This window comes from Lampetra planeri, chromosome 26, assembly GCF_965212315.1.
Source record: "Lampetra planeri chromosome 26, kcLamPlan1.2.h2, whole genome shotgun sequence".
In the NCBI taxonomy this organism is placed as follows: Eukaryota; Metazoa; Chordata; class Hyperoartia; order Petromyzontiformes; family Petromyzontidae; genus Lampetra; species Lampetra planeri.
The window spans coordinates 12,209,789-12,222,281 of NC_136132.1; the positions used below are offsets into that span (position 1 = coordinate 12,209,789).

The 12,493-nt window shown below is 60.4% G+C and overlaps 1 protein-coding gene across 1 annotated transcript; it reads left to right on the plus strand.

Annotated features, from left to right (window-relative positions):
• The first annotated feature begins 410 nt into the window (after window positions 1-410).
• LOC144727816 (transcription factor Maf-like) lies at window positions 411-1,496 on the plus strand. Its single transcript, XM_078606927.1, has one exon. The coding sequence runs from the start codon at window positions 411-413 to the stop codon at window positions 1,494-1,496; it is 1,086 nt and encodes a 361-aa protein (XP_078463053.1).
• Window positions 1,497-12,493: the final 10,997 nt, after the last annotated feature.

The window sequence follows — 12,493 nt, forward strand, 5'->3', positions numbered from 1 at the left end:
CCCCCCTCCCCCTTCCCCGCCCGCGGCACGCGAACCGCGCCGGGCCACGCCGATGGCGCTGGGCGAGACGGCTCAGGCCACGGCGGCCCCAGCCGCAGGGGAGGTCCCCTCGTAGCCCGCCGCTGTCAGTACGCGCGGCGAAGCGCGGGCGAGGAGGCGGGCAGAGTGAGCCGGGGACCCCCCCCACCCCCCACCACGCACACCCCTAGGACGCACCTCGTGGCGCCGGCAGGGAGCGACCGGCGGGACGGGACCCGCACTGCAGGGAGCCCGAGGGAGTTCCCCCCTCCCCCTCCTCCCCCTCTCCGCCGATACTCGTGGGCTCGAGTGCGCGGTCAGTGCAAGACACGCGTCTTCTTTTTGCGAGCGACACTTTGCGCCGCGTTCGTTTATTTTCGCCCGGAGTGAGCATGGCCGCGGCGCTGACTCTCAACAGTAGCGATTTGCCCAACAACCCGATGGTGATGGAGTATGTGAATGACTTTGACCTTATGAAACTAGAAGTGAAGAAGGAGCCGCTGGAGCTGAGCCTGAGCCGCGCGTGCGGCCGCCTCGAGGGCTCCCTGTCGTCGTCTCCCATGAGCACCCCCTGCAGTTCCGTGCCGCCCTCCCCCACCTTCAGCGCGCACAGCCCCGGGGCGCCGCGCCCCAGCCTCGAGGACTTGTACTGGATGTCCCACTACCAACAGCAGCAGCAGCCGCAGCAGCAGCAGCCGCAGCAGCCGCAGCATCCACAGCAGCAGCAGCACGCGCACCAACCCCAGCAGCAGCAGCAGCAGCAACAACAGCAGCAGCACCTAAACCCAGAGGCACTGAACCTGACCCCGGAGGACGCGGTCGAGGCCCTCATCGGCTGCGCCCACGCCGCGCAGGGCTTCGATTGCTACCGCGCGCCCGTGCCGCAGTTCGCGGGGCTGGGCACCAGCGGCCGGGAGGAGCTGCAGGGAGAGACCTCGAGCCACGAGGGTGGACAGCCGGCGGTCGCGAGCCACCACAACCACCACGGCCACAACCACCACCACAACCACCACGGCCACCACGGCCACCACGGCCACGGCGGGACGTCGGGCCAGCAGCAGCACGGGGCGCGCGTGGACGAGCGCTTCTCCGAGGACCAGCTGGTGTCCATGTCGGTGCGGGACCTCAACCGGCAGCTGCGCGGCTTCAGCAAGGAGGAGGTGATCCGCCTCAAGCAGAAGCGGCGCACGCTCAAGAACCGCGGCTACGCGCAGTCGTGCCGCTACAAGCGCGTGCAGCAGAGGCACCTGCTGGAGCACGAGAAGACGGAGCTGCTGCGCCAGGTGGAGTCCCTGAAGCAGGAGCTGGCGCGGCTGGCGCGCGAGCGCGACGCCTACAAAGACAAGTACGAGCGACTCGTCGTGGGAGGCGGCGCGGGTGGAGGAGGTGGTGGTGGAGGAAGTGGAGGAGGTGGTTATTTCAGGGACGCTGGCTCCCACAGCAGCGGCAGCCCTTCCTCGCCCGAGTTTTTCCTGTGAGTCTCCACGCCGCGCGCCGGCCCCATCCTCCCGTCGCCTCCCCCCCTCTGCTGCGACTCGCGGCGCTCGCTCGATCGCCTCCGCGTCCCTCTCGCTCCGGGCCGTGCGGAGGGGTCTGAAGGCCGGGACGACTGGGACCTCTATGGCCAGTTGTCAACATCATGATCATCATCCGCAGCAGCAGCAAGCGCATCATCAGCAACAGCAACCACATCACCACCATCAGCGCAGCATCATAATCACGATGATGATGATCATGATCATCATCATCTGCATCACCATCGCCACAATCAACTGCGTTGCCACCACCACCACCGCCGCCGCCGTCTGGGCGCTACGCTGCCATCCCCTGTCTTGTCGCGCGTCTGGACAAGCGGCGCGTGGTGGGGGGCGCGGGGCCGCGATCCAGAACCAAAGTGCGAGAGGAGGCTCCGTCACCCGTGACCCATGACCCGTGACCCGTGCTCTGTGACCCGTGACCCCTGCTAAGTGACCCGTGACCCGTGCTCGATGGGAAAACATCGCCCCCTCGCTCACGCGTTACGGCTTCACCTGGCGCGCGGGACTGACGGTGGCAACGATGGTGACGATGAGGATGGTGACGATGAGGATGGTGACGATGAGGATGGTGACGACGAAGCCGCGCGTATTACGCACACGGGGACCCCACGTGGAGGGCGCACATTGAGTAGTACAGCGTGACACACCGTGACACACACCGTGACACACCGTGACACACACAGTGACACACCGTGACACACACCGTGACACACACCGTGACACACACAGTGACACACACCCTGACACACATAGTGACACACACCGTGACATACACCGTGACACACACAGTGACACACACCGTGACACACCGTGACACACACCGTGACACACACCGTGACACACCCTGACACACACCGTGACACACACCGTGACGCACACCGTGACACACCGTGACACACACCGTGACACACACCCTGACACACACAGTGACACACACCCTGACACACATAGTGACACACACCGTGACACACACCGTGACACACACCGTGACACACCCTAACACACACCGTGACACACACCGTGACACACACAGTGACACCCACCGTGACACCCACCGTGACACACCCTGACACACCCTGACACACAGTGACACACACACAGTGACACCCACCGTGATACACCCTGACACACCCTGACACATACCGTGACACACACCGTGACACACACCGTGACACACACACAGTGACACACACAGTGACACACCCTGACACACACAGTGACACACAGTGACACACACACAGTGACACATCGTGACACACACAGTGACACACACAGTGACACACACACAGGGACACACCCTGACACACACAGTGACACACACAGTAACACACACAGTGACACACACCGTGACACACACCGTGACACACACACAGTGACACACACACAGTGACACACCCAGTGACACACACACAGTGACACACCCAGTGACACACACACAGTGACACACACAGAGACACACACACAGTGACACACACACACAGTGACACACACCGTGACTCACACAGTGACACACACAGTGACACACACCGTAACACACACACACAGTGACACACACAGTGTGACACACACACCGTGATACACACACCGCAGAGCGGCTCCCGGGGAGCGGTGGTGCAGCGGTTAGCGCACTGCGCTACGAACTTGGCGACCCGTGTTCGATTCCAGCTCACGGCCAACACCAGTGGCGATTATCTGAACCGGTCCTGGGCCTCTCCTAGGTCGACTCAGCCTCAAATGAGTACCTGGTGCGGTGTGTAAACATCGCCGCTAGGGAGACAAAGGCGGCCGGACGTGGTGTTGGCCACCCACCTCCTCGTGTTCCGTGCCAGCCTTCATAAGTGCTCGCTAGTAGTACTTGCCACAGTCTGTTAAGGCTATACGGGGGATCTTTGTCTTTGCGTGTGTGTGGGTATGTGTGGGTATGTGTGTGTGTGGGTATGTGTGTGTGGGTGGGTGTATGTGGGTGTGGGTGTGTGTGGGTGTGTGTGGGTGGGTGGGTTTGTGTGGGTGTGTGTGTGGGTGTGTGTGTGGGTGTGTGTGTGTATGTGTGGGTGTGTGTGTGGGTGGGTGTGTGGGTGTGGGTGTGGGTGTGTGTGTGGGTATGTGTGGGTGTGTGTGTGGGTGGGTGTGTGGGTGTGTGTGGGTGTGAGTGTGTGTGTGGGTGGGTGTGTGTGGGGGTGTGGGGGTAGGTGTGTGTGTGGGTGTGTGTGGAGCGGAGATCGGCTGAATCGTAAGTCGCCGCTCCTCTGTTGCTGCTTTTCCACGGGCCATTAAGGGGCGAGTTACGACGCCTTTCACATTTACTGCTGTTTAGCGAGACCCATCGACTCGCATCGACGATTCGACGGCGCCAAAGCGGTCGCTCAAAAAAGCCGTGATGAAGAAAGAAGCGCGTCTCCGTGTGGAGGCCACACGGCAGCGCGAGTCGCCCCACGTGCTCGCGGCGTGCGGCGCTGGTGACTCCCTCCTGGCTGTCGCCACCGCTCAATAGGGGGGGGGGGGGGTGGCTGTCAATCACGGGAGAACTCGTGGAGTTGTCGGACGCCGTGCGCAGTCGCTCAGCCACACGGCGAGGTGACCACTGGGCGGATGGCCAGAGGTTGAGGTGCCACGGGGAAACTCGAGGCGAGGTGTGACGCCGCTGCCCCTTTGCCATGCGGACAACAACATCATCATCATCATCATGAATCATCATCAACACCATCATCATCAGTGATCATCACGGTGATCATCACCAGTGCACGGCGCGCGCCGTCACCGCGTGCTCGGCTCCCTGCGTGAGCACACGGCTCTTCCTCTGCGGCTCTTCCTCCGTGGCTCTTCCTCTGCGGCTCTTCCTCAGTGGTCTCTCTCTCTATGGGAGTGCGGGGCGCGGCTCGGGGAGCCGAGAGGAACGAGCCTCCTCCTGGCAGAGGCGAGCTCCTCTCTCCTCAGTAAGGGCGCTCATCAGCTTCGTGTCACCGTGGTCGCTGCCGCCGCGATTTCTGCTGCTGTAACGCGTTTGAGACACGGAGGAGGGGCAGGAGGAACCGGGGGCTCCAGGGGGCAGTGATGCGGGGTCTCTTCCAGCCCCAACCTCTTTTCTCGGGGTGGGTGGGGGGGTCCCTGACCGCGGCACGGGCTCTAACTCTGACCCCGCGTCCGTAGGGTTCGGCCCGCCACGCGTGAACGTGGCGAGCCTGGACTCTTCTTTCTCTCCCCACGCCTGTTTCCCGTTGTATTTATTTTGGGGGGTTGGGGGGGGGCTCTGCAGAGACGAAGCACCATCGTGAACAACAGACGGCACCGCGGGGACATCCCGTGTCAGAAGTTGCTGTCGTGCTAACTTCTCCCCTTGCACGCACGCGGGAACCCCGCTATGGGGGCAGGATGGACGCCCACACCCCACCCCATCTTTCATCCCCTTTAACGCCAATTAGCACGGGCCGCGAACACCGAGAGCCGTGATTTGAGTTTCAGTTCCGCTTTTAAAAACGACCCCCCCCCCGCGCCCTACAACCTCCAACAAAACGGGGGGGGGGGGTGGTAACTCGACACCGGCCGCCATCCAAGGTTAAACGCGCGCGGCCCCGGCCCGGGGCCCCGCCTGACGGGAACCCCGTGGGGGCCGCGTGCACGCCGAGCGCCTCATTGGCGAGACGGCGTAGCAGGTAAATACACAAATTAACAAACACACAAACACACAATACATAAATACACAAATACGTAGACACATTAATACACACATACACAAATGCATAAACACAGTAATACACAAATACACATACACAACTACACAAATACATAATAAATACATAAACAAGTTTTGGAGCGCGTCGAGCTCCGTGGAGGTCCCTTCACCCCCCCCACCCCCTGCACAGCGGCTGCCACACGGCGGGACAAACCCGCACCACCACGCAGTCGCGTCTCCTCCGGCCCTCCGTGTCCCGGCCCTCTGTGTCCCGTGTCTCTGTGTCCCGTGTCTCTGTGTCCCGTGTCTCTGTGTCCCGTGCCTCTGGCGACTCTCAAATGCCTCGTCGGTGTCCCCCTACTCCGCGGTCTTGTCTCCGCGCCGCTGCCGTCTGTGCGCTGTGCCTCTGTGTCTCCGCCGTGTCTCCGCCGTGTCCTGCCCTGGCCGTGTCTCCTCGTTGCTTGTCCACTGCGGCTTAATTGGGCAGTTTTCCCCGAGCGCGGGGTCAAAGCTCACCCCGGGCGAACAAACAACCCAGACGCGACGCGCGCTCCCGGGGTCGTTCACGAGGCAGAGCGAGCAGAGAGATGGCGGTTGGGAGGGGGGGGGTAACGGAACGAGAGGGTCGCGACCTCGCGTGTGGCCACAGCACAGGAGGGGGGGCATCTTCGGCAGTAGAAGGTGGGTGGGTGAAGGGGGTGGTGAGGAAGGGAGACTGCCTGTGGCAGCCGCGCACTGAGCGCGCTCCTGACCCCGACTCCGCTCGGCCAGTCCCAGCCAACCCGGCACCACCGGGCGCCGTGACCACGCCGTGACCACGCCGAGCCTCCAGCCCGCAGTGTCCCCTCGCACGAGACACCCGCCGCGTCACCTGCGCCTCCCTCCCTCGGCCGTCTCGCTCTGCTCTTCTCTCGCTGGACGATCGCTCCGTCTCCTCCCCTCCGCCGCCCATCGGCAGTCACCCGCTGCATCCTTGCCGCTGCGCAGCCTCGCCCCGCGTCGGCCTCGCGGGCTTCCCTTCTTCCCTTCTTCACTCAGCCTGGCTGCTCCCCGTCATCCCTCTCGTCCAGAGACTTGGGCCGGTGTTGTTGTTGTTGAAGTTGTTGTTGTTGATGAAGTTGATTGTGTTTAGCCGGGCGAGAACTCAGGAGACCCGAATGAGGACTCAGGTTGTGGAAGTTTGACGCGATACGTTGTGGAGGCTGTGAATGCGCTCGTCGTATCTAACGTGGGGGGGGCGTGGGGGGGGGGGCGTGAAGAGACTCGGTAGGGGGTGGCAGGCGTTCGCGCAGATCAAAAGAAAGCCAAACATCCCCCGTGTAGCCTGAACAGACTGTTGGGGCAAGTGCTGTTAGCGAGCAGCTACGAGGACCGGCACGGCACACGAGAGGGTGGGTGGGTAGGTGGCCAGCACCACGCTCGGCCGCCTTTGTCTCCCCGAGTTGCGATGTTAACACACCGCACCATGTACTCATTTGAGGCTGAATCAACCTAGGGGAGGCCCAGGACCGATAATCGTAACTGGTGTTGGCCGTGAGCGGGATCGAACTCGGATGGCGGGATTTCTACCGCAGCGCGCTAACCACTACGCCACCGCTCCCCGCCCGCACCGATGCACGTTCACACAGAGGCACGCACGTGGGCGAGCGGTGGCGCAGTGGTGAGCGCACCGCGGCGTGAAACTGGCCACGTGAGTTCGACCACCGCTCACGGCGAGCAGAATGTGAACCGGTCCTGGCCGCTTTGCTCCCTTCACCAACCCGCGCTGCCCAGCGGGATGAAGTATGGTCAAACAATCCTCGTCAGAGAAAGGGGTGCAAATCGTTACTGTTGTTGTTGTTGTTGAAAAGTGTACAAACGCAGAGATAAATGCTTTAAAACACACACACTCACGTTTTCGCCTACACGGTTTACCCAGGAAAGCATCACTGAGTCTCAAGACTCTTCTTAGGGAGGGTCCTGCCAAGTGAAGGCAACAGCGGATAACGTTGCTGCTGCTGCTGCTGCTGCTCTGTGTGAACCCAGTTGAGTAGTTTGGGGTTGTCTTTGCCCAATCCCAGCCACATCGCCGTGGTCGTTCTTCGCGATGGCAGGACGCGGGAGGGCCTCGAGGAGCAGGGGCGGGGAGAGAACCCTGCGGCGCGGCCACGCCGCCGCCGGCCGTAGCGAGCACCGATGGGGTTGGGGTGGTCAGCACCACGCCCGGCCGCCTTTGTCTCCCGGTGCCGATGCTTTAGACACCGCACCGAGTACTCACTTAAGGCCGAGTCGACCTAAGGGAGGCCCAAGACCCGTTCACATTGGCGCCGTGACCGGGATACTCGGGTTGCCAGGATCGTAACGCAGTGCGACAACGACTGCGCCACCGCTCCAACTCTCGCACGCACGCACACACACACACGGACACACCACACACACGGACACACACGGACACACCACACACACACGGATACACCACACACATACGGATACACCACACACACACGGACACACCACACGGACACACCACACACACAAACACACGGACACACCACACACACACATAGGGACACACACACATAGGGACACACACACGGACACACCACACACACACACACGGACACACCACACACACACACGGACATACCATACACACACATAGGCACATGTGCAGAGATATACAGAGACAGACCCTCCGTATAGCCTTTACAGGCTGTTGGAGCAAGTGCTGTTAGCGAGCACCTACGAAGGCCGGAACGGTACGCGTGGAGGTGGGTGACTAGCACCACGCCCGACTGCCTCTGTCTCCCGATCAGTGATGTTTACACACCGCACCAGGTACTCATTTGAGACTGAGTCGCCGTTTCTGGCTGTGAGCGGGAGTTGAACTCGGTTGGCCGGGCACACAATCACCCCGCCGCACACGCACGAACGGACGAACGCGCATACACACACGCATAACATAAGCACACACGCGCATACACACACACGCATAACATAAGCACACACGCACACACACACACGCATAACATAAGCACACACGCACACACACACACGCATAACATAAGCACACACGCACACACACACACGCATAACATAAGCACACACGCACACACACACGCATAACATAAGCACACATGCACACACACACACGCATAACATAAGCACACACGCACACATACATACAGTACACACACGCGCGCGCACTCACACGTGGCGTTCTAGAGGAGACGTGAATCCACAGAGGGCACCGCTTTGGTCACCAGGACGATGCTAATCTCATGGATGTGGAGGCGACCCCGGGGGCGGGTTGAGTTTGTGTGTTTGGGTGTGTTTGTGTGTTTGGGTGTTTGGACCCCCCTAATGGAGCATCTTCGCCGGTTAGAAACATTTAGGCTGGCCTGCCTACGATCCATCCTGGGTTTAACCAGGCTGGATTGTGTGAGGAGCTCACAAATCATTTAAAGATCTGGGCAAAGTCCCATCGGTGAGCTCCTCCGGCAGGAGAGGCTGCGTTGGCTGGGTCATGTAGCCCGGATGCCCAGCCACCGCATGCCCAAACAGCTTCTGTTTGGCATATAGAGGGGACTAAACGGGCGCGGCACGGGCTGGAGAGGAGATGGAATGATGTGGTACAGGAGGACGTGGAGCTGAGTGGACTTGCCGATGACTGGTACCAGCGGTGTCAAGATCTGCCTCTGTGGAGGAGGCTCGTGAAGAACGCTACTGGGCAGTTGGAGGCAGTCGCCCTCCAGCAACAACGGAGGGCGGAGGAGCGACGCTCACAACAACGAGTGGAGCGCCGGGTGGCTAAAGCACAGCAAGTTGGTACAGTAGGGGGCACAGGTGGTGCATCAGCCAGTCATCTCGGTCATCTCAGTCAGTCGACCCGTGGCACCTGGGTCGACTCAGTCTCAAATGAGTGCGTAGTGCGGTGTGTGAACATCGCTATTGGGAAGACAAAGGCGGCCGGGCGTAGATATGGCCACATCACTCCCTCGTGTGCTGTGCGGGCATTCATAGGTGCTTTCTCAAAACACTTGCCCCAACAGTTTGTTAAGGCTATACGGGGGATCTTTTTATTTGTGTGTGTGTTCTGTATGTGTGTGTTTGTTTTGTGTGTGTTTGTGCGGGTGAGTGTGAGGCTTTGTGCGGGGTGTGTGCGTGTGTTTTTGCGGATGTGTGTGCGTTTTCCGTGCCGGCCTTCATAGGTGCACGCTAACAGCATTTGCCACAACAGTCTGCCAAGGCTATACGGGGGATATTTGTCTTTGCGTGCGCGTAAACCTATGTACTAGTGAGTGTGCTGCAAGCGCGTGCGTGTGTGTGTGGAGCGGTGGGGTGGCGGTGAGCGCACCGTGACATGTACACGCCGATCCGAGTTCGGCTCACGGCCAGCGCCAGTGACGATTCAGCCTCGAATGAGCACCCGGTGGGATGTGTAGTAAACATCGTCACTGGGGAGACAAAGACGGCCGGGCGTGGGGCTGGCCGCCCACCCCCTCGTGTGCCGTGCCGGTGCTAAGCGAGTGCTCGCGAACGGAATTTGCCCCAAAAGACTACTTAAGGCTTTACAGGGGATATTTGTCCTTATGCAGTGTGTGTGTGATATGTGTGTGTGTGATCGTGTTGGGTGTGTGTGTGTGCCAGCCTGCGAGTGTGTGTGTGATCGTGTTGGGTGTGTGTGTGCGTGCCAGCCTGCGAGTGTGTGTGTGGTATGTGCGTGTGTGATCGTGTTGGGTGTGTGTGCCAGCCTGCGAGTGTGTGTGTGAGTGATCGTGTTGGGTGTGTGTGTGTGTGCCAGCCTGCGAGTGTGTGTGTGGTATGTGCGTGTGTGATCATGCTGGGTGTGTGTGTGTGTTGTGTGTGTGGTATGTGTGTGTGTGGTATGTGTGTGTGTGTGGTATGTGCGTGTGATCGTGTTGGGTGTGTGTGTGCCAGCCTGCGAGTGTGTGTGAGTGTGGTATGTGGGTGTGTGTGTGGTATGTGCGTGTGTGATCGTGTTGGGTGTGTGTGTGTGCCAGCCTGCGAGTGTGTGTGTGAGTGATATGTGCGTGTGTGTGGTATGTGCGGGTGTGATCGTGTTGGGTGTGTGTGTGTGCCAGCCTGCGAGTGTGTGTGTGGTATGTGTGTGTGTGTGTGCCAGCCTGCGAGTGTGTGTGTGGTATGTGCGTGTGTGATCATGCTGGTGTGTGTGTGTGTGTGTTGTGTGAGTGGTATGTGTGTGTGTGTGGTATGTGCGTATGTGATCGTGTTGGGTGTGTGTGTGTGCCAGCCTGCGAGTGTGTGTGAGTGTGGTATGTGTGTGTGTGTGTGGTATGTGCGTGTGTGATCGTGTTGGGTGTGTGTGTGTGCCAGCCTGCGAGTGTGTGTGTGAGTGGTATGTGCGTGTGTGTGGTATGTGCGTGTGTGATCGTGTTGGGTGTGTGAGTGTGGTATGTGTGTGTGGTATGTGCGTGTGTGATCGTGTTGGGTGTGTGTGTGGTATGTGTGTGTGGTATGTGCGTGTGTGATCATGTTGTGTGTGTGCCAGCCTGCGAGTGTGTGTGTGGTATGTGTGTGTGTGGTACATGCGTGTGTGGTATGTGTGTGTGTGTGTGGTATGTGTGTGTGTGGTATGTGTGTGTGTGATCGTGTTGGGTGGGGAGCGGTAGTGTAGCGGTTAGCGCGCTGCGCTATGAACCTGGCGACCCGGGTTCGATTCCCGCTCACGGCTAACACCAGTGACGATTATCTGAACCGGTCCTGGGCCTCCCCTAGGTCGACTCAGCCTTAAATGAGTACCTGGTGCGGTGTGTAAACATCGCCACTGGGGAGACAAAGACGGTCGGGCGTGGTGCTGGCCACCCACCCCCTCGTGTACCGTTCCGGCCTTCATAGGTGCTCGCTAACAGCACTTGCCCCTACAGTCTGTTAAGGCTATACGGGGGATCTTTATCTTTGTGTTGGGTGTGTGTGTGTGGTGTGTGTGGTATGTGTGTGTGTGGTATGTGCGTGTGTGATCGTGTTGGGTGTGTGTGTGGTATGTGTGTGTGGTGTGTGTGGTATGTGCGTGTGTGATCGTGTTGGGTGTGTGTGTGGTGTGCGTGTGGTATGTGTGCGTGTGGTATGTGTGCGTGTGGTATGTGTGTGTGTGTGGTATGTGTGTGTGTGGTATGTGTGTGTGTGGTATGTGTGTGTGTGGTATGTGTGTGTGTGGTATGTGTGTGTGTGGTATGTGTGTGTGTGGTATGTGCGTGTGTGATCGTGTTGGGTGTGTGCGTGCCACCCATGGGGGGGGGGGGGGATTGCCCGACGATCCGAGCCGAGCGGCCGGCTGCACGAGAGACAAAAGTGGAGCGAGGCGAGGGGGACCCCCCCCAACCCCCCCAATTCCCCTCCGTGACGATCCTCTGCGTGCTCCACCTTTGTCAAGGGGGGGGGGGGGGGCAAAACGCCTCGTAGCGCAACGCGCATGACGCCGGCGAAGCGTTGGTTATAATCGTGGTGACGTCTTCACTGTGATCGACTTTGTAATGGAGCTGTCGCGCGTTAGAGATGTCGAGCGCCTCGTCCCCACCCCTCCAGCCCCGCCGCCCCTCACCCCCCTTGCGTGTCCCTTTCCTCTACCCCCCCCCTACTCCCATGTAAATGCTCGGCATGTAACGCGCCGCTGCCGTGTGCCCTGCTCGCAGAAAGGACGCGGATTGTTGAGGCTGCGGTCGGGACGCCGCTTGGGTCATGAAAGAATCAACGCGGGGACCCCTGACGCAGGCCCCGCGTTCCCCACCACCAGCAGCACCACCACCAGCAGCAGCAGCACCAGCACCACCACCAGCAGCAGCACCACCAGCAGCAGCACCACCACCAGCAGCAGCAGCACCAGCACCAGCAGCACCACCAGCACCACCACCAGCAGCAGCACCACCAGCACCAGCACCACCAGCACCAGCACCAGCAGCAGCAGCACCACCAGCAGCACCACCACCACCACCAGCAGCAGCAGCACCACCACCAGCAGCACCACCAACACCACCACCAGCACCACCAGCAGCAGCAGCACCACCAGCAGCACCACCAGCAGCACCACCAGCACCACTAGCAGCAACACCACGAGCACCACCAGCAGCACCACCAGCACCACCAGCAGCACCACCAGCACCACCAGCACCACCAGCAGCACCAGCAGCAGCAGCACCACCAGCACCATGGTCACCACAAAAAGCCACCCTCACCAGGCGGCACCGAACGACCTCAAGAGTCACCGCTGCTGCCCGTGTCGCTGCCCCCTCCTCCCCCACTCGGCCGG